At 40.5% G+C, this 22,354-nt stretch overlaps 2 protein-coding genes across 4 annotated transcripts in view; one reads left to right on the plus strand and one right to left on the minus strand.

Moving 5' to 3' along the window:
• The window catches only part of gpc1b (glypican 1b), a 71,018-nt gene extending 55,869 nt beyond the window's left edge, over positions 1-15,149 (plus strand). For both annotated transcript variants that reach the window (XM_082513445.1, XM_082513444.1), the window contains exons 5-12: positions 1,415-1,642; positions 2,197-2,360; positions 6,947-7,112; positions 7,286-7,416; positions 8,981-9,106; positions 9,443-9,576; positions 10,750-10,925; positions 11,549-15,149. In XM_082513445.1, the coding sequence (XP_082369571.1) occupies positions 1,415-1,642; positions 2,197-2,360; positions 6,947-7,112; positions 7,286-7,416; positions 8,981-9,106; positions 9,443-9,576; positions 10,750-10,925; positions 11,549-11,751 (1,328 nt within the window). In that variant the 3' untranslated portion in view covers positions 11,752-15,149. The remainder of the gene's footprint in view (positions 1-1,414; positions 1,643-2,196; positions 2,361-6,946; positions 7,113-7,285; positions 7,417-8,980; positions 9,107-9,442; positions 9,577-10,749; positions 10,926-11,548) is intronic.
• LOC309693852 (uncharacterized protein) overlaps positions 1-22,354 on the minus strand; it is a 548,750-nt gene that overhangs the window by 256,052 nt on the left and 270,344 nt on the right. The window lies entirely within an intron of this gene.

Genomic DNA, 22,354 nt, shown 5'->3' on the forward strand with positions numbered 1-22,354 from the left:
GAACAGAGATACAGTATCCAACAAGGCCAGAGCTTGGATAATGCTACACAGATGGGTCAGGATGGACTTAGCATATTAACATGTTATGTAACACCAAGTGCTGTGATTGTCTTACTGTGCCCCGATTGGCTCTGCTCATGTGGGTGTTATAGCTTTGCTACCGTATCACTCGGAACGGTTTTTCCTACAAGGCAGGGTGTGTTTGTATTTTCTTTAAATATGCAAGACAGTGTGGGAGATGGATGTTTGTGAGTGCTGTGATGTTGCTTTTTTTGTTTTGTTTTTTAAATAACTGCATCAGGGGACTAAGCTAACCCCAGGAAAGGGGTCCCATGTGGGGGCTGCAGCATCCCCCTTTTTTGCAGTGCCTCTCGACTGTGGGTGGTTGTTGCCAAAGATAAGACACCTATAATGCAAAATAAATACTGCTGCAGACTACAGTCTCCATCTCCCTAGCACACAGACACTTACCATATCCACAAGGATGTACACACACTCAAATTCACTAAGGTGCCAACCCTATTTGTAACTAAAGTCAACAAAGAAATGCAAATGTTGGCTGGAATGGATGGATGGTTAAGGCACACTGTTGTCGTGTTGAACTTTTTGTTGTCATAATCTTGCAGAAACAGGGCTGAATTTCTGAGTTCATACATAAAATGGATGTAAACTTGTTTATGCCACTGGCCACAGAAAATGTGGGATTTATGAAAGCAAACTGAAAATGTGCACACCTCTCAACACAAGCCCAAGGATAGCAATGAGCTACCCGTTACACCTGTCTCATCTGATACTCTTGTTTACTCCTGTATATTGCTATCTAAAAGCTTTACGTTAAATCAATCTTAAGCTTAACATTATGTACGTCTATACTACTATGAGTTTTTGCAATGTTTTAGTCTGTAATTATTGGTGAAGCTGTATTAGATTGTATTGTGAAACAATACAACATTAGTGTTGGATATGAATTTGTATGATTTTCTCCAAGTGTGACATCCTGCCTAGTTGACTCTTTCTGTTTATCTGCTTGTGCGCTTGAATGTGTGCATGTGCCCATTAACCATATCTGTAAATCCTCACTTGGAGCAGTATATAACCAAACCCCCAAGCACTGTCAGTTCCCTGACATGCCCTAGAGAGGCATTCTCGCATACTTTAACTTAAGGTTCATTGACAGTGTGAGGCTGTTGGCATGCAGCACAAAGCATTTAAAAAATAAGTGGAATTTTGTGTTGGAATAAGTGACTTTTTTTGCAAAAGAGTACTGTATTGACGCATCTTGTATTGATGGCTCTGACTTATTTTGAAACGGTGACATTAAGGTCTACATGGAGCAGCACATTGCAAAGTAATAAAACACGAGAATACAAATATTTCACATTATAACAGCTGTTTAAATTTTTGTCGTTTTCAGGTCACTTTCTAGATTTGCTGAACCGCTCTGAATTGAACCTACAAGAGACTTTCACTTCAACTTGGGGCTCTCTATACAACAAGAATTCGGATGTTTTCTCCGAGTTATACACAGAATTGAAGAAGTACTACCGAGGAGCCAACATCAACCTGGAAGAAACACTTAATGACTTCTGGATCAGGCTCCTGGAGAAGCTCTTTTTCCAGGCAAACGGGCAATATGTCATAGGTACATTTAGTTCACTTGTTGGACGCACATAACAGCTAAAAGCTTTTCGCTGGCTCTCTGCTACAGTAAAAAAACAAAAAAATAACTTATTTTATTTGGCTTGGGATTATTTCATGTTCTGTTAACCATATTGGAAACTGGTCGATGCATGGTTTATTACAGTAATACCATGAACCTGGCACACTGCAGCAGCTAGCAGCTCTAGTTTCTTGAGAATTTGCTTTCAACTGTGATTACCCACATCTTTTGTTCACCTGATGACCTGCTTGCTGTCAGAGCTGTTGAATCAAGAAATCACTTAAGTACAACGTGTCTAACAAAGTGAAGCAGGCTAAAATATATCAAAAGCAACACATGTAACACATCAGGTCTAAAGAAACTGCTAAAAGGTCCGATGCATGTGTAAGATTTTTTTTGAGTAAAAAATAAAATAAATGATTTATTATTTACTTTTAAATCATTTTAGCTTCAGCCTTCAGGGGTTAACCCAAAACCTTGAGAAGTGGTGAGATTTTCTACTTGAAGATTTCGTTTAATGTGTTTGCTGATTACAGGTGAGGACTACCTGGAGTGTGTGTCTAAGCAGATAGACACACTGCGGCCTTTTGGAGACACACCCCGTCAAATGAAGATGAAAGTCACGCGCACGCTTGTGGCTGCACGTTCGTTTGTTCAGGGCCTGGTGACTGCGGGCGAAGCCGTACGCAGAGTATCCCAGGTAAAACTATTTCTTCTCATCTTGCATGATCCTTTAGACTGAGCAGCAGCTCTGTTTTCCTGCCCTCACCTCTGCAGTTCCAGGCCCAATGCATAATTTAAACAGCGAAATCTAGTTTTGTACATAATAACGGGCATCTTAATAAAAATGTACCGACAGCTCTGGTGGAGCTCAGGATTCATCCAGAGAAGCTGAGCTGTCAGCTGTGTGGAAGAACTCGGGGCATCTTCTTTGTCAGAGGCCTGGCTGATATAATGTTAATGAAGTTAAAACCGCTGCCCCTTGTGTGGAAACATGAACATCACGACAGATTTTCAGAAGCATTTATTATTTCTGTGCGGTACAGCGCTGTAGGTATTGATGTAAGGCAAAAAAAATGCTGCTGGCAACAAACAAACATCAGCAGCTCTACTAATGTTTCTGCAAAATAACGAGTAGCATTCAGTGACACCCGAACAACATTACTGCGAGATCCAGAAATTAATCGAGCATATTTCAGATCTGCCTGAGTCACATTCACTGTATAATGACAGAGTTATGTAATTAAAAAAAAAAAAGGGGGGGGGAGTGTGTGTGTGTGAGTAAATAAACAGAAGAAAAATTAAAAATACTTTTCCACAGGGTTCAGTTTTGATTCTTTTCCCCTCAGATCAGCGTTAGCAGAAGCAAGACACTCTGCGAAGCATGGCCTCGGGCTCAGCTTGCCCCTGCAACTACAGTTAATTCCCTCTCCACGCTGAAAAATGTCTCCCTAGGCTGTGAGGCAGGTTAATTTCCCCCAAGAGAAATGATCCCCTCTTTGTAAAAGGCAAGAGTAAGGTTAAGATGAGAGCGAGACTGAGAAATAATTTCAGGGAGGTGGCCGGTATTGATGCCCCTGTGAAAAATATCTGCTGTCAGACAGTGGGCAAGCAGAGTGGAGAGAGATGAGGTTCAGTGAAAAATGCTTTGAGGAAACAGATCCTGTAAAAAAGTATGAATATTACAGGTATTTCTTTGATAACTTTGTGCTGTGAATGACCACGAAAGGGTAAAGGGCGAGAACTACTGTGCTCTTTCCTGTCACTTTAATGTATGTGATTAGTTTGTGGGCGTTGTCAGACGTACAAAGACCCGGGGTTCTTGAACTAACGTACCACATGCAGAAAAACAATTTGACCTTTTTGCAAGTAGGTGGAGGAGTAAACAACAGAATACATGTGGGGAATGTTGCAATTCCTATTCATGATCCATCAATGCTATTTTAATGAGCATCTTTTTTAGACAAACATATTCATATACAGACTGAACCCCAGCGTTGAAAGGTACTAAAAATGTGCACACACATTTCTCCCGGAGTTACTACGCCTTTTTTAAGGCATGATCCTCGACCACTTTGCCAGTGCTGAAGAGTAGTGAGTGATGAGTTCACTGAACAAGGGTGGCTCGGGGAAAACGAGTAAATAATTAGCGCAGCTTTTAACAAAATTACAGAATGTCATTTCAGCGCTAATGCCAGGGTATTGGAGCTGCTGCGTTCTGAATGAGGTCATGGAGTGCCTTCTGTCCTATTTAGAGTAGAGCACTCTGTAGTGCAAGAATAGTCACGATGGGCACACTTGGTCAGTCTGGTTTTAAAAGAGAATTTTTGGCGTGTTTCAAAAAACACGCAAGGCCAAGTTTCTTCCGAGTCAAGGCCTCTCTGATAGGATTTGACTGGACGAGGTGCAGACATCAGCCAACTGTTCAACTTCACATGTATAATTTGTGTGTTTGTCTGTGTCGCTGTCCTCCCAGCACACAGTCACAGTTGTGCTGTACTTATGCAGATTGGTACAGCACTGCGCTTGATAGGAATAAATTAAAACAGTGAGAAAAATGTGTGTGTGTGTGGGGGGGGGGCAGATATAGGAAAGCTTTGACAAAATCCAGCTTCCTCTCGTATCCTTATCTTCCTACTCTCTCATTTTTTTTGTGTGTGTGTGTGTGTTGTCTTTAAATTCTGCAGCTCTTCTCCTTGTAAATTGTGAATAGTAGTTTCTGTTTGTTTCCCACAACCACACCCTGCTGTGTTCTCTGTCTGTGGCTGTATCTTGTATATAAATTAATTTCAGCTTTCCCCTCCATTCCAATGAAATTCTATTAGCAGTAGATTAATGCATGTGCATTAATGAGGCAGCCTCTCTTTTTAGAAAAAAAAAATGTGCACTGAAACTTGCAAAGAGGTCAGTAACTGAAGGTGTTTACTGTAGGCTGCTGGAGGAGGTATTAAGGCAGGATAAGACAAAATTCCCTCTGTGTATGTGTGTGCCTCCAATCCTTGTAGTCCTCCACAGAAGTTTGTTTTCATAAGAAAGATGAAATGAATTCCCGATAAGCCTTAGCTGTGGTGGCAGGTGATGAAAGAGTATCCTTAAAGGATGCTGTGAATAGAGTAAAGCAGAGAGAGAGAGAGAGTGATAATTTTAGAGATGTTTTTATAAGACAGAAAAAAAGGTGTCAGCAGGAAGGTCTGTCTGGCTTTCTGGTTGAGTATTAATTCCTCCCTTGCTTTGCTTTGGGCTGCACCAGTTGTTACGTGTGTCCTTAACTTTTTTTTGCAGACTGTTTTATTCCCTCGGGTAAGGGGAGAGTAGGAAGTAGGCCACGCGAATTGCTCACTCTGGAGGCAAGGAGTCGGGATCAGCTTGTTCTGTAACACAAGGGAGGAGAGGCTGTCCATATATCCTTACTAATTACAGAGGAGAGACAAACAGAAAGAAAGACGGTGTGTCTTCATGGACATTTGCTGTGGGCAATGTACAAACAGGTATGGGAAGCATGCAGTGAGGGTGAAGCGAGGACGACTTAGAGTATGAAAGAGACATTGAGGATCCGCATGTGCGAAAAATATCAAGGAATATATGTCGAACTTTATCAAACCGAGATGGGTTTCTGCACTCCAGTAGGAATAAGATATGGGTTGTATTACTACTTATAATTTGAAAGCTTTTACTTTCCTAAAGCCAGGTGTGCCACAGTTTCCAGGCTGCCAGCCTTGGGAAGTTGTCAACATTAACCTCTAACAAGCAACACAGCAGAACTGCACATTTCACGTCTCTTGTGCAGTGCCAGTGATTCCCAGTATTGACACTGCATGGATGATGTAGGAAACACTCGATTAATCTCTTTTCAGGAGGATTTCATTAACATCTCCCAGTTTTTGTTTTTTTGTTGTTGTTTTTTAAATTCCCCTCAGTTAATCTAATAGCGTTTTAACATCTGTATCTCTCATTTTCAGTTATTCTCCCCAGTCCTCGCTGCACACTCCATTCTTCTCTTTCACCAAAAAAAGCAATTTTCTGACTCATCCCTGGTTAACAAGAACTAGAGTACGGATGGGAGGAAGGGAATAAAGGAGGGCAGGGACGAGGATCTGACTCATGTCTCAAATGACTTGAGATCAGGCCTGGGAACACGGTTATTCTTTTTCTGTGTCACTTCTTTGCTGTCCGTGTGTAACTGAGACCAATTACCAAATTCTATCGATCCCTTTTTACACACAAGTGTTAACTAATTTACAGTGCTTGTTTTATTTTTAATGTGGTTTAAGATTTTATGTAGAGTTGATAAAGTGTCAAAATAAAGTTTTGCAAGTCAAATCTTTGATTAAATTTCAATGATCTTTCTTGATATTATCATTAAAGTAGCTACTGACTACTTATAGTACTAAAATACACACCCATAAATGTTGCTCGGAAGCTGTTTTTAGGAAACAGTGCTATGGACTTCAGAAATCAGTGCTAGCATGAATAAGAACAGTTTCGTTTCCCCTAATATCAACAAGCATCTGTAGAAAAATATCTGAATTATTTTCACACATGAACCCTATTGTTGTCCTATTTTCACTGTATATTTGTTAAAAGCTGGTTTTAACTATGACTTTGCTGTTGGAACTGCAGTTTCCCGGAAAAGCATTAGGCTGGCCCAGATGTCGGCTTAGAGAAGCTTTGTATGCGTAGCTGGACTCGTTCTGTTGCTCTCTCTCTCTCTCTCTCTCTCTCTCTTTCTCACACACAGACACACACCCAACACTTCCTTAGGTTTTGTATGCATAGCTGTACTCTCTTGTGAACAGAGCTTACTGGTATTAACCCAGTTTCACTTTTCACGCACGAAGGCCTTTTCCTGGGGGAACAGCCTTGTGGGATAGAGGGAAGAGTGCAAGAGACAGGAAGGATAGAGTGAGAGACTGAAAATACTTGTATGAATGTCAGGACCTTTTCATCGCATTTGAAACAAAAAGCTAATTCTTGCTAACTAGTTTCCAAGGAAACTGTGATGAACGAGATCCTGGTGCAAACTAAAAAAAAAAAGGTCATCATGGGAGGTGACCTCCTACTGCTGCCACTGTCATTGTGTAGCTAAAACAAAATGTACATTTTCACATCTTATTAAAACAGATCATTTTCCATATTCATGTCTTCTGTACAAAAGCAGTTTAACAGTTTAAATAGTCAAACGTGCAAAGTTTTGTCTCTCATGTAAGCTTAACCAAACAGTATTTGACTTGATTTTTTTCTTTTATCAAAGTGGTGCATGTTTATTTATATCTCTGTCTTACCCAGGTGCCAATGAGCCAGGAGTGCATGCGAGCCATAATGAAGATGACTTACTGTCCCCACTGCCGTGGGATGCCGTCTGCTAGACCTTGTCTGAACTACTGCACCAACGTCATGAAGGGCTGTCTGGCCAACCAGGCTGACCTCGACACAGAGTGGAGGCACCTAGCAGGTGGGGCGCACATACACTCCCTCATATGAATCCAGTTTAACCATATGCCCAGCTCAAACGTTCAACCCACACCTGATTCTAATAAAGGGGAGTCACGCTATCAACACACTGAGGCCCTACATATGAAACACTTCGCACTTTCTTCACACTAACTGTGCCTCATGGCTCTTTAGATACAATGATCCAGGTGGCTGACCGTTTAGATGACCCTGCTGGTGTGGAAAGTGTGATCCTCTCCCTTCCCAGTTACATATCAGAAGCTATGAATGCCATGATGGAGAATATAGCCAGCATCAACAGCAAGGTCAGAACACACACTGGTACACGCATACAGGTCGAAACGATGTGATCAGCATTTACTGTGCACCTCAAAAAAGACATCAAACGATACTGTGAGCTGAGCCACAGTCTTAAAACTATCATCGACAACTGAAATGAACACTTAAGCTAACTTTCAGGTGGTCCTACTTGTTTCTAGTTTCTGCTAACAATGTAATTACTAATTTGGAAAACTTTTGGAAACATAGATGTGAATTGAAGCATTGTTTGCTTTTTTTATATGGGTGAAAGTCAGTGAAGAAACTGGTAGCTGACGTTTGGCTTTTTAAAGATCCTTAGCACTTGGTAATGCCGTAAAAATAGTAGTTAGCAATCAAAAGAATCTGAAATCTCTTAAAAAAACACAAACTAATAGAAATTGGTTCCCTCCAAAAGAACATTTGTACTTGAGTTCACATGCTGGGTCACTATGTGACTTCATTGCCCTGCTTTGTATATGCAGTTAACACATTTCCTCCCACTACATTAATGCTGTTATCATGCTCCAGATATTTGATTTCAAATGAAGGCATGTGAGTCATGACAGAGCCTTCAGGCCAAGCAATTACTTAACTTTTTAATGGTGCTTGGGTAACAGTTTTATATGAGCCTTAAAAACAACTGGCAGCACTGAAAAACTGACTGATTAGTTTGGTAAAGGTGGGAAACGGCGTGGACGTTGAGAGGAAAGACAAAGCTTCCTCTGTGCTGGTTAGCTGTTTAAGAGGCTGGCTCCCTTGAGGTTAGCAGTGGACTGGCGGTCTGCCGCTGACCTGGTCCTGTATGTAATCACACACAGCTTCAGCCTCTGATCTTCATGTAATATGGCGCGCAGAGTTATAGTGTTGGATAGATTATTTCCTATCATACATAATCGACTGATGTCAAAAGCCATATGTTGTGTTACAAGCTTTCCTGACGAATTATGCCAAATGCAGATATTACACTGCGTAGCCTATATGGAAATATATGCCACTGCTCTGTAACTGAGTCAAAGCCAAACTGTTAAGCTGCTTACTCAAACCCTGAAACAAGGAGTTTATCAATTAATTTTTGATGTTGTGTGAGTCATAATAAAATTAATAGCAGCTCAAGATAGGATTTTCTTTTTAATAGTTACAGTGTGTGTGAAGGTTCAAAGTCTTGAGGCTCCTCTAAGCAGGCCAGACTGGATGACAGATTGACTGCAGTTTTTACTGTATTCCCTGAGTAGCATTTATAAAATCCAAAGCCCCTAGGGACGAGTAATACTTTCCGAGTTGTGAATCATTCTGCTAAAGTGATGCTGTCATTGACTCACGAGGTTATGCACATAAACAAAACAAGTTATTATTCTTGGTTTATTTTTACTATTTTTATTTTTTTTAATATTAGATATAGTAAATACATACCCCCCCCCCCCCCCCCCCCCCCACACACACACACACACACACACACACACACAAAAAAGAATAGAAACCCTCTTTTTGTTAGGACTGTTTCAGCTGTTTATTAACGGCTATGCCATTTATCTTCTCATTCAACATTTCGATTTGCCTTTTCCTCCCCAGCTTTTCCAGACATGTGGCAAACCCAAGGAAGCAGGAACCACCAGCACAGATGATGAAATCATGAAGCGAGGGACGTTTACAGTGGAGGACAGGTTGGAAGCCAGCTCTGACAAAATCGAAAAATTGGTTAGTATGTACCCAACTGAATTGGCACCTTGTTATTGCTCTCTGATGGCCTAATCTGTCCCATTCATAGTGATGTTTTTTAAAGGAAGAGTCATTGGTCATCAAGGCCAATTGAACCACTTTTGCTGTTCAATTTCACCTACGCACAGATAACTATGAAGTGATTAGACGGGAATGAATGCTTGGAAGGATAAATGTGTCAGATGACTGAACACTGCAGTTGGTTATTGAGGGACCCAGAGTGTTTCTTATTGTTGGTGTGTGACAGCATACTGTGACTTTGGGGGGGGGAAAGTATAAATGCTCATGAATGTGCTCTCAACAACTTTGCCTCAGGTGTCTGATGTAAGAATAATACTGGGGGACAATAGGCCATACTGGACTTCTCTCCCAAATCTCATCTGCAGTGACAGAGTGGCCACTGGATTAGGGTCCGAAGACAAGTGTTGGAATGGCAACAACCGTGCCAGGTAGGGAATATGAACCCATGAAGAAATTATTACTTCAACACAGAATTCCAATGTTGTGAAAAAGTTTTCCTTATTCTTTCCTGATTTCTTGTTCTTGTTTTTTTTTGCATATTTTTACACTTACATGTTTCAGATGATCAAACAAATTTTAATACTGAATAAAATTAAAAATGCTATCCAAAACTACCATTACCACATTCCCTGGAAAACTGAGTTCAATTTCACTAACCACTGTCAGACCTGCTGAATCAAGAAATTACTTATACAGAATCTGTCTGACAAAGTGAAGCAGGCTTAAAGGTCTAAACAATGATTCATCCAGGAGGTCACAGGAGAACAGCATCTAAAGACCTGCAGACCTCACTTGCCTCAGTTAAGGTCAGAGTTCATGATTCAGCAATAAAAAAAGAGCCTGGGCGGAAATGGCAGCCATGGGAGATTCCTAAGGAGAAAACCACTGTTTACCAAAAAGAACAGAAATTCTTGTCTCACATTTACCAAAAAAGATCTTGATTTGCTGCTTCAGGACCTGGATGACGTGCCATAACTGATGGAACCATGAATTCTGCTCTCTACCAGAAAGTCCTGATGGAGAATGTTTGGCCATCAGTTCATACCCTGAAGCTCAAAGAGAATCTGATTATGATGCTTTGGCATGACCTTAAACAGGCCATTCATTCTCAAAAACCCTCCAATGTGGCTCAATTGAGATCATTTTGCAAAGGAGAGGGGGCCAAAATTTCCCCAAAGCTTCTTTCCCTTTTTTGAACAAAATCATCAGTTAAAAACTGCATTTTTATTTTCTTGGGTTATCTCTGTCTAATATTGAAAATTCTTTGATAATCTGAAACATGTAAGTGTGACAAAGATCCAAAAACACTAAGAAATCAGGGAGGGGGGTGAATACTTTCCATGGTGCTATATGCACAGTGTTGTTGTATGCCAGTCGCTCTGTGGTCCTGTTGCATTAGCTTAAAGTATGGCTTTCTTCTTGTTTTGAAACATTTTGTCACAAGAGCTAATTGCGTTACACTCATCTTGAGTCTGCTAAGCTAATGACGACATCTTTAAGGAAAGCGACTCTCCAGAATCCTGGAAAATCCAGAAAACGAATTGCTTGATTGTGCACACTTCCACCTGGTGCTGAGCACGCTGGCTGTTAACTGTTCACAGGTACCTTCCTGAGTTAATGAATGACGGCTTAGCCAGTCAGATCAACAACCCTGAAGTGGAAATTGACATCACCAAACCAGACATGACAATACGCCAACAAATAATGCAGCTGAAGATTATGACTCACCGCCTGAAGAATGCTCTAAATGGCCAGGATGTGGAATTTCAGGACACCAGTGAGTAATCTTTATCATCTCAGCCCACAAGAAACCTCAAATCAGATGACCTACTCATGATTACATTATTGTAACTTCTCTCAAATTAAAGAATAAAAAATAAAGAAACAGACACACCTCACCTGCAACTCACCCTGTCTGTTCTGCCTTCTACTCCTACTATGCTTCCTGTGTAGATTTTTTAACTCTTTTATGCTACTCACTTGGTTTAGACTGAAAATACCCATGATTGCATAAAATATCCTGTTACAACTTACATTTCCTGTACATGAGCTGCAGGTGTCTTGTGTCTTGTTTTCCCTACAACAACTACACTATGCTGAAAGCTTTTTTAGGGCATCTTTGTCCATTGACGATTAATCAAAAACATGTTTTCCAACTAAACCTGTGAAAATCAGGAATGCCTTTTTTGATTATCTGATTTCATTTTTCATACCACGTAATTTAAGTAACTCATGACAATGTTGACTCATAGCCGTATTCTCTTTGCCCCTGAACAGTCAATGCCAAATTTTTACTGGCAGTTAAACAAACACTTTATGTGCACTGTATGGTTAATAGGGTTAGTGACAGCTTTATTCCTGTTGGAAGAGTGAGCTCATGTCCGTACCCTGTGTCTATAGGTGATGACGCCAGCGGCTCAGGAAGCGGGTGCGCGGATGACATGTGTTCCCGGGATACACGCCTTGTTCTCCCCATCACTGACCGACCTGTGGCCATTCCCTACCCTCCAGAAAACGAGAGGGTGAAAGGCTCAGCCATGCAGAACCTTCCCTCCATCAGCATTTACCTGCTTACACTGCTCATTTTGCTGCTCCGGCGATAATTGACGAGGTGGAATCTGCCAACTGGGACTGAGACTGGGGCACCGGGGGTTGGGGAGAGTTGAAAAGGGGAGGGAGGAGAAGTTGGGGGTTAGTTAGCTTGCCAAAACTAAAGAAATCTAAAGAAACAACAACAATAAATCACATGGATGGACTTCCTTTTGGTGTTGGATTGGAGCAAAATGGAAATATGAGTACTCATAAACGTTTTTGTTTTTTTTGTTCTGCTCTCATCTTTTATTCTTCCTATACTATGACACCTTTAGAGCTGGTCTTTTTTTTTTTTTTTTTTTTTTTTTTGCATCTTCTAATGTTTTGTTTTTGGTGTTTGGTTTTCTCTGAGGTTATATCTGCTCCTAAAGCGTGTGCGAGACTGTATTGCTAACAGTATGTTGGTGTTGACACCATAGGGAGAGGGAGAGTCGAGCTTTTTGCAGTGGCACCCAGATACTACGTGTCGGTATTCCACTTGTGACCGTGGGAATTGTTTATTTATGATTATATTTGTCCCAAAATGATTTAATCACATTTAGATATTTATAGGAAAAAGAAAAAAATATCTGCTGACTTTAAAAGGAGAATTATCTGGACAGCATGACCCATCAAACCTCTTAATGCATTAAGCCTCACAGTATCATTACTTGTATGCACTCGCTCACACAGTGAGGTTGAGAGCACTTAGCGTCAGCACTTTTGCCATTTCATCATGTAATCTGTAATAATAGCCGTGATCACAGTCACACTGGCACGATCGCCCGGTGTAGGAGTAACACGGTCTGTCCTCTACTCCATCCATCCACTTATTCCTACACTCCCCATCCCACCCTCCTCCCCCGGCCCCACCGAGATTGTCTCCCTCCCTCCCTCTCTCCAGAACCTGCTGGCAGTGTAGCATCAACTCAACATTCTGGTTTAAGCAAAGCACGTGCTCGGCTGGGACAGGTCTCAGATGGAAGCAGCTTTTCGCTATAGAGTGTGCTACGTGGAAAGGAGGTGTCGCGTTAAGATGACCCCTGTGACAAAGGATTGAATGAAATGATCTTGGAGTCTTGTAGCACAGCAGAAATGCACACAAAAGCAGAGGCTCCGCTGTCCTGCTGCACTTCTTTTAGTATTCCTTTTACATTCACAGGAGAGCAAAAATATAATATGCATAAAATTTTGTGGGTTCCCCGCAATGGCCCAGTGTTCCTGTGATTAGAATCATAATTTCAGTATCATCGATTTTTTTTTTTTCATGACTGATTGCCGCAGTGATCCATATAACAGTAAAAGCCACACCGTGCACGTCTATATTTTTGATTGCTTCTTTGCCATTTTGTAGAAGGGGGAAATAAAAAATTTAAAAAAACATGCTTTTAGTTCCCAAAATTTGACAAAAGCAAGATCGTTGTGTGCTCTTACCGCTTATTTTTTCATCATCTGTCAGTATCCATGTCCGCCTTTCATTATCTGAAACATTTCTATATCGGTGCCTATTTTTTGCCAACCTCCTCTGCCCTTTTCCCCACTCATCAGTTATAATGACCTTTAAAGCGTTCCTCGTGCTTCTGCGTTGTAGCAAGGCAATATGACAATGACACAGTGCTTCATTATGTGTCAACCTTACTGGGAATGTTATGGGAACACAGTTTAAGGCTTTCTCCCCCTGCCCGATTTGATGCTTGCTAGGGAGAAAACATGTACCACAATTTAGTTCAAAGCAATGCCAGCGTTCTCATTCAGGAGTGCTGCGTGCAGGATGATGGGACGATGCCCGCGTATGTGTTTCGTTTGCGTGTGAATGCGTGTACTTGTCTTTGATTGAAAGCGCAGAAGAGGGATTGACGATAGCGCCTCTTTGAATCGACAGTAGTTCGGATGACACAGAAATGAGATGAACTAAAATGTACTGCACTAACACGGTGTGACAGAGTGCTATTAAACTGACAGTAACAGGAGCTTAATACAACTCGTTTTTCAGAAATTGCATTTTCAAAACTTTCACTGTAATAAATGATCATATGTATTGATGGAATCTTATTTCATGGAACAGCGAGACAGGATGCAGAGGAGTCAGGTGGACATGATTTTTAAAGTACGTCATTACTTCACCTGTGCATTGGGACAATCCTCTATATAATTCATGTTGTGAAAAATCATTTACAGTACATGCACTCCCTGCTGATAATACTCCGAATGCTTTAGGATAGCGTGGGGTGCTGTCAGAGTTTTAGAAGTACATCTGATATATACTTGGTTAGTTTCTGCTCTGAAAAGGGGTTGTTGTTGTTGTTGCCCTATGTGTGACATGACAGGTTATTTTAATGGTAACTTCTTTTTTGATATGCTCTATTAATGAACGATTTGTTGCTGTGTGAATATGTGTGTGCGTGTGTGTCTGTCTGTCTTTCTGTTAGTCCCTGGTTAAGAAATCTGCCTGTGACTGCCTTTGATACTTTGAGATCAGTTTTAAGATTTAAACAGAGAGATGCTATGATGCAAGATGTTGGTGGTGAGGAGAAAAACAACAACTTCAAAAGTACCGTTTAGCAAGCACGCCACATAGGTCCTCTTTTTAAGACTCTCTAGAAAAGATCTGAATATGAATGTGAAGGTGCGCATGCAGCCCTGTAATAATAAAAGGAAGTACTTCAACTGTGATGGTGACATTCCAGTTCAAAGATGATTTACAACTTTAGGCTCACATCTCCAGTTTCAATGACAGCCTCACAATGTCATTAGCTGAAATTTGCACAACCCCTCCCCATGCCCACTCCTTCTTGACCTTTTGATCTCATTAATTTGTTGTTCAAAGCCCCACGCTCCCCTCCCCTTTTATAAAAACCTGCACTTTTATGAGGCCAATAAATGGCATTGTCTGCACAAAGACATCACAAGATGGTTGATCAATATGTGAGTCGACACCTTCCAGAAACAACTATCGATTGGGGGGGTGTGTGTACGTAGATATGGCCCGGCAAGATGTCTCCTGTCTGAGTATGGTGAAACAGTGTAAACATTAAGCCCCCGAGTGTGAGAGGAAGGAGAACAGATTGTCAAGGGCACTGATCTCAAATCAGTGTGTATGCCTCAATCCTGCCTTCGTTCATCACTGTAGGTGGCAATAATGCAAAGCTGATTATCCAGCCGTTAAAAAAAAAAGAGAAGAAAAACGAAACAGATTTACTCCACACTGAGCTGAGACTTGGAGGCACATCTGAAGGGTGCCAGTTTATGAGGACAAAAATACTTTTATTTTTCCTGTTTTGATTTACTTTCGTTTCATTGTTATCGACAGAGAGTTTGTTCTTGTGGTGAACATGGAAGCCAGAAAGAGGTTGAAAAATATCTAAAATGTCTCATTTGCTGTTGTACCTGAAATCTTGTGTCAATTATATACATTGTAAGATTTTCAACAGTCTTGTGTCCTGTTTTTCTTTAATGGTTGGTGTGTTCCATCATAGTCATCGCTCAGCTTGAGCTAGGAAAAAAAAGTGCTGGGTCTCCCAGTTGATCGAACCATCTACCTAAGTTGTCTTGTCAGAGTGCAGCGGGGCACACTGACACCTGAAAAGAGCCAATGGGCTCTGGTGATGATGTCAGAGGTGACAGCTGCTGTCTAGTGTTGCCACACAGGAAGAACTGTTCAGAGCACACTGAGTGCTTTGTCCTGTTTCTGTGTGTAGACGATAAACAACCAGCTCCCTCAGGATGATTTTAACACATACTTGAGGGTTATCCTATGAGAGTCTGTAAAGCTACCCTTTTTACATACACCAAAGTGCTTATAATAATATACGTACAGAAGGTAACAGCTTAGTGCAGTTGTGCGGTGTCTCCATGTCTTAAGCTCATTAAGTTACAAATTATATATGTGTGAAACTGGAGAAACAGAAGAACTTGCCATCGGGTAGGAGCTGCAATATTTAAGTATTTCTAAAGCGCTATCCAGTGTACACTCCCAAGTATGTTGGGAATCATTTCACAAAATTATTAGTACCCTTTGCAGTTTCTTTTCAGTAGACAGAAACATTTATATTGTGATTCAAACACAATCAGTATCTGTCAATCATTCACTCTACTTACAGCGCACAAAAATGCCCAACTATACTTGCACTGTTCTCACTCTTCTGGCTTTCCGTTTGCCCTTCCCTGTACTTTTATGATTGTTAAATATCAGCTTAATGGGACAAGTCTACTCAACTCAATACACGTACCTTTGCCTTCATGAAGCCACAGATGTATGGGCTCGTGTGAGAAAAGCTCAAGTGTTTATATTGTCCTCAAAAACCAAGTACACCCTAACTGCTAAGTGCACTAACAGAATAAGTATCAGCCAGATGCTGCTAAACAAATGCTCTTGTTTTATTGATCATCGGCGAGTGTGAGCACCTCTATAAAAGCTGAAGTCTTCTTTCAAGCAGGAAAGAAGTAATTGTTGCTGCCCATCGATCTGGGAAGGCTTATAAGGTCATTTCCAAACAATTTAAAATCCATCATTCAACAGTGGGAACGGTTGTTTACAAGGGGAAAACATTCAAGACAGTTGCCAGTCTTCCCAGGAGTGGACGTCAGCAAATACACCCAAAGGTCAGTCTGTGTAATGCTCAGAGAAACTGCAAAAAAAACCAGAGAACTACATCTAAGGGTCTACAGGCATCAGTGTGCATGTTAAATGTTAAAGTTCATGACAGTACAATTAGAAAAAGACTAAATAAGTACAGCTTGTTTGGAAGGGTTCCAAGGAGAAAGCCTCTACTATTTAAAAAAAACAGCATGGCATTGCCCAGCGACAAGTTTGGAGAAAGCCAAACACAGCACAAACTATCAGCACAAACACCTCATACCAGCTGTCAAGAACAGTGGTGGAGGGGTGATGATTTGGGCTTGTTTTGCAGCCACAAGACCTGGGCCACCTTGCAGGCGTTGAGTCGACAATGAATTCCTCTGTATGCCAAAGTGTTCTGCAGTCAAATGTGAAGCCAACTAAATTCCTGCACAATAATGTGATAGATAGAAGTCATTAAATAATTACTAAAATTAAATTAAATACTTCAAGTTATTGTTGCTAAATGTGTTTCTACAAGCTACAAGCTACTGAATCATGGGATGAACTTAGTTTTCCACAGGAATCTCTGCAGTCCTGTGGAAAACTCTTTCCCTATGACTGTACTGGTATGTAAAAAAACAAAAAAAAATGCATGTAACTCACCGAGGAGCCGTGAAAGAAATGCATCTCATGTAGAAGTTACAGCAAATTGGATCTCTATATTATTTTCCCAGCAGCAAGTGCAGTGGGAACAATGCCAAACACATCAAATATGTTCATGTCACGATCTAAAAGACGAATGTTTAAAATAACACCATTTGGGAGTCGTTATGTCATTTTCTTAAGTGATTAATCACAATTATTTGAGCTTTAAAAAAACCAAACAAACAAACAAACACATATTTATATGTATGTTTTCATGCCAACAAGTCATAAAATCATTGGAGAGAAACTTTTGTAACTTATAAACCTCGTTATCCAGTCTGGAAGTTTATCCAAAAACACAGGCAGTTTTCTATTTGTTTTTTGGGTTTGTTTTTCCTACATGACCTAAAATGCAATGTCTGGCGAATGTTTTATGGCTTGTTAGTCAGATTTACTCATCTTTTTTCTCAGTTTGATCTCTTTTATGATTTAACTAAAGACGTCCGCTGTCCTACTTTTCCAGTGGGCCTCATACTTGGCTCTCTGAGTTATGTTATTTTTAAATCAGTACTTGTATTTAAGATCAAGGGCTTCCCCTCATCGCCTCTGTCAGACCACTTTATATGAGCTGAGCGAAACTAAATAAAGCTCACAAACACATCAGGCTCAGATTTTACAGTACAGCAGTATATGCTGCCGCCAAGTGGAAGAAAGTGTTTATTACATTTTTTTTTTTTATTCTTTAAACGGGGTGGAGAGATCCACCGTTCAACAGTGGGAACACTGTTGCACTGTTACACTTTAAATTGTAAGTTATCACCAGAATAAGCGGAACTCTTTAAAACTCTTCCTCTGCAGTTTTATAGTATGAGGAATGAGCTGTAGAGATGAAAAAAGCCATTTCAGCTTTAAGTGAATGACAACCACGTTAGGTCACACTGTATACTCCTTATAGTATGACTCAGTATGAGTCATCCAGCTGAATTTGAGAGCAGCTTCTCCTCAGTTTCAAAATCTGTTCCATCATCCTACCTATTGCCAGCCTGATATCTTTATTTTTCATAACTCAAAATAATGTATCCCCATTTTTAATATCCATCAACTGTTATTCCCCCAAAGACTCTTGTGATATGTTATTGTTTGTAACATTTATGAGTCATTTTTGGACTATCATTGTCATCCATCCATCCAGACATAATGTGTTTGGATAAAACCGATTTGTTTAAAAAAAAAAAAAAAAGTAAACAGTGTTTTATTTCATTGTATCTAAAGCATGAGATATACAGTGGGGCAAAAAAGTATTTAGTCAGCCACCGATTGTGCAAGTTCCCCCACTTAAAATGATGACAGAAGTCAGTAATTTGCACCAGAGGTACACTTCAACTGTGAGAGACCGAATGTGAAAAAAAAATCCATGAATCCACATGGTAGGATTTGTAAAGAATTTATTCGTAAATTAGGGTGGAAAATAAGTATTTGGTCACCTCAAACAAGGAAAATCTCTGGCTCTCACAGACCTGTAACGTCTTCTGTAAGAAGCTTTTCTGTCCCCCACTCGTTACCTGTATGAATGGCACCTGTTTGAACTCATCATCTGTATAAAAGACACCTGTCCACAGCCTCAAACAGTCAGACTCCAAACTCCGCCATGGCCAAGACCAAAGAGCTTTCGAAGGACACCAGGAAAAGTATTGTAGACCTGCACCAGACTGGGAAGAGTGAATCTACAATAGGCAAGCAGCTTGGTGTGAAAAAAATCAACTGTGGGAGCAATCATCAGAAAATGGAAGACATACAAGACCACTGATAACCTCCCTCGATCTGGGGCTCCACGCAAGATCTCATCCCGTGGGGTCAAAATGATCATGAGAACGGTGAGCAAAGATCCCAGAACCACACGGGGGGACCTGGTGAATGACCTGCAGAGAGCTGGGACCAAAGTAACAAAGGTCACCATCAGTAACACACTACAACGGCAGGGAATCAAATCCCGCAGTGCCAGACGTGTTCCGCTGCTGAAGCCAGTGCATGTCCAGGCTCGTCTGAAGTTTGCCAGAGAGCACATGGATGATACAGCAGAGGATTGGGAGAATGTCATGTGGTCAGATGAAACCAAAGTAGAACTTTTTGGTATAAACTCAACTCGTCGTGTTTGGAGGAAGAAGAATACTGAGTTGCATCCCAAGAACACCATACCTACTGTGAAGCATGGGGGTGGAAACATCATGCTATGGGGCTGTTTTTCTGCCAAGGGGACAGGACGACTGATCCGTGTTAAGGACAGAATGAATGGGGCCATGTATCGTGAGATTTTGAGCCAAAACCTCCTTCCATCAGTGAGAACTTTGAAGATGAAACGAGGCTGGGTCTTCCAACATGACAATGATCCAAAACACACCGCCCGGGCAACAAAGGAGTGGCTCCGTAAGAAGCATTTGAAAGTCCTGGAGTGGCCTAGCCAGTCTCCAGACCTCAACCCCATAGAAAATCTGTGGCGGGAGTTGAAAGTCCGTGTTGCTCGGCGACAGCCCCAAAACATCACTGCTCTCGAGAAGATCTGCATGGAGGAATGGGCCAAAATACCAGCTACTGTGTGTGCAAACCTGGTAAAGACCTATAGTAAACGTTTGACCTCTGTTATTGCCAACAAAGGTTATGTTACAAAGTATTGAGTTGTATTTTTGTTATTGACCAAATACTTATTTTCCACCCTGATTTACGAATAAATTCTTTACAAATCCTACCATGTGAATTCATGGATTTTTTTTTTCACATTCTGTCTCTCACAGTTGAAGTGTACCTCTGGTGCAAATTACTGACCTCTGTCATCATTTTAGGTGGGGGAACTTGCACAATCGGTGGCTGACTAAATACTTTTTTGCCCCACTGTATCCGCATTTTGTCATCTGCTTGAATGGCCTATGTGACTGATCCTGAAATAAATAGCTGGTTATGTGGAACATCTGTGGCACAATCAAAACTGAGCAATTCAGCTAATATATTAGCTGAATTGCTCAGTTAGAAACAGGATTCCACACATATAGATGCTACATTTTTATGTGTGGAATCCTGTTTCTAACTTAGGTTACATAAGACTGGAGGGGTTTTGTTGTTGTTGTTTCTCTGTTTGCTTTTTGAGATCATGTAATAGCAGAAGGTGAAAGTCCCATTCAATAGTTTTCAAGGCTTTCTGAAGGTCTTTCAGAAAGTTCACTCTCTAGACGTTCTCTTGCTTTTTTTGAGTCATTTTCAGTTCAGTCTTTGTACCTGACCATTTTCAGAACAATAGTCTTTTGTTTGTTAATCCTAATCCCAATCCAAAGAACATACTTTAAAGCCTTATGTAAAAATTTAAAAACAAAATAAATTTCCATGTCTTCATTTAAATCTATGACCCAGTGTTTTGGGGAATCTTGTCCAAATTGTTGAAATTAAGAATACAGAAAAACACCATCAGATTTTAATAGACCATGTAAAACCATCTAGTAAGCATATGACTGGCAACAGCTTTATTTTTTCAGAATGACAGTTATGTTAAGCACACTTCCAGTTGAGCAAAACCATACCTAGGTAGAAAAACACTCAACAGAACATTAGAGCCCAATGTTCAACATTATTGAAGCAGTGTGGGATCACTGAGAGAATGGGGGGGAAAGGCATCCAGAGCTTTGAATGTCCTTCAGTAACCTGGAGAACTATTCCTGAAGACTACTGAAAGCAATGACAAGAAAGCTTGCCTAAAAGAGTCAGACTGTTTTGAGGGATAGAACCTTCAAGATTTTCAAGATCATTAGAATTGTTGAACCCTTTTACTTTACATACTGTATTTCCATCCGTTTCAATAACACTCTACACCCAATTCCCATTTTCCGTGCAAAATATACAGAAATGAGGGGTGACTTGACTTTTGCGCAGTATAGTACTCTTTCAGAATGGATTGTGTTAATGTTTCTCACCAGTAAGGGGCAGTGTTGCCTTATCACATTCAAGTGTTAGCCTGGTTTATTGGTTACTTTTCACAAGGCTTCTGTTCTTAATGACAGTCCTCTGAAAGCATTTACAGGAAATCCAAGGCTAGAGCTGTTTCAACAAATCTTGACAGTGCAGCATTGCATGCACACGCGCGCGCGCGCGCACACACACACACACACACACACACACACACAAACATGTTTTCTAGAAAGGCATGAAAAATGAAATGATACATTTTCATAACAAATACTCATATTCAAAAACAAACCCACATGCAGAGATCAGTAATACTGGTTTTAATTACGATAAAAATCAAGGGATGTAATGAAATGTAACTGATACTATCAAAATAGCTAAGGGTACTCCAGTGCCGCTCAAGGGGTAAAAGTAAGATACAATACATCAATGGTCTGTATACAGCCAAATGAATACATGCCTAATCTTTAATGTGCATTCCTTCTCTTTCTCTCTCTCCCCTTCACTCACTCACACACACACACACACACACACACACACACACACACACACACACACAGAGGAGTGCACTGAAGTGTCTCAGTAAACAAGCTGTCACACTGATTCTGCTGCTGAGGAAGAAAAATGGAGGAAAGATTGTTAGCAGCACATTAGATTCAGTGCAGATCTTTAGGTCTAAAACAAAAAGCAAAAAAACCAACACGTTTTATGGTAAAATGTGATAGCTGCGTTGCTGTTACAGAACAAAATAGACAAAATACAACACTATTGGTTGTTTTGTTGGGCTAAAGATAAAATACAGATAATTTGCAAAGGACAAAAAATATATATATATACACACATAAAAATGTCTTTTTTGGGTCTGTTTTCTATTTTTAAATAACTGATGGGTTGTGTTCTTTCATACTGGACATTGCTTTGGCTACAGTATTTTGGATTGAATGGATGGAAGTTTATTAAGGTTGTTATTTGTCTGAGGCAAGGGTGGAGTGTATTGCTGTTATCTAACCATAATGAACTGAATCCATGAAGCTGTCTACTGTTTCTTGGCTCTTTCCTGATAAAAAAAAGAAAATAAAATACATTTCATAACCTGGGGGATAAAAACAAGATTGGAACAGAGATCAAGGAAAGGTGCACGTAAAACTGTCTCAGCCATATCCAAAGCACAACAAGGAAAGCCAAACTTTCCATACCACCAGAAGATTGATAGATCAAATGTTATTCAGGGTGAGTTTTAAATCCAACTTCTTTAGTGATATAGAACTTGCTTTATAAAAAATACAAGACTCCAGTATGCAAAAGTTCTGTCCGGAGAGTAAGAGCCTCAGAGAAATCAGAGGAGGAGTGCAGAGGGAAAAAACCCTTCTATTTATTGATGAATTTAAGCTTTACACTTCTGTCAGGTATCAATGTGAGGAGACAGGACAGCAAGTGGTAAAAGGCATTGTGTCAAAGTGGCAAACTTTGTGGTGGAGGTA

Source organism: Aulonocara stuartgranti (genome assembly GCF_965226115.1).
Source record: "Aulonocara stuartgranti genome assembly, chromosome: 18".
Lineage (NCBI taxonomy): Eukaryota > Metazoa > Chordata > Actinopteri > Cichliformes > Cichlidae > Aulonocara > Aulonocara stuartgranti.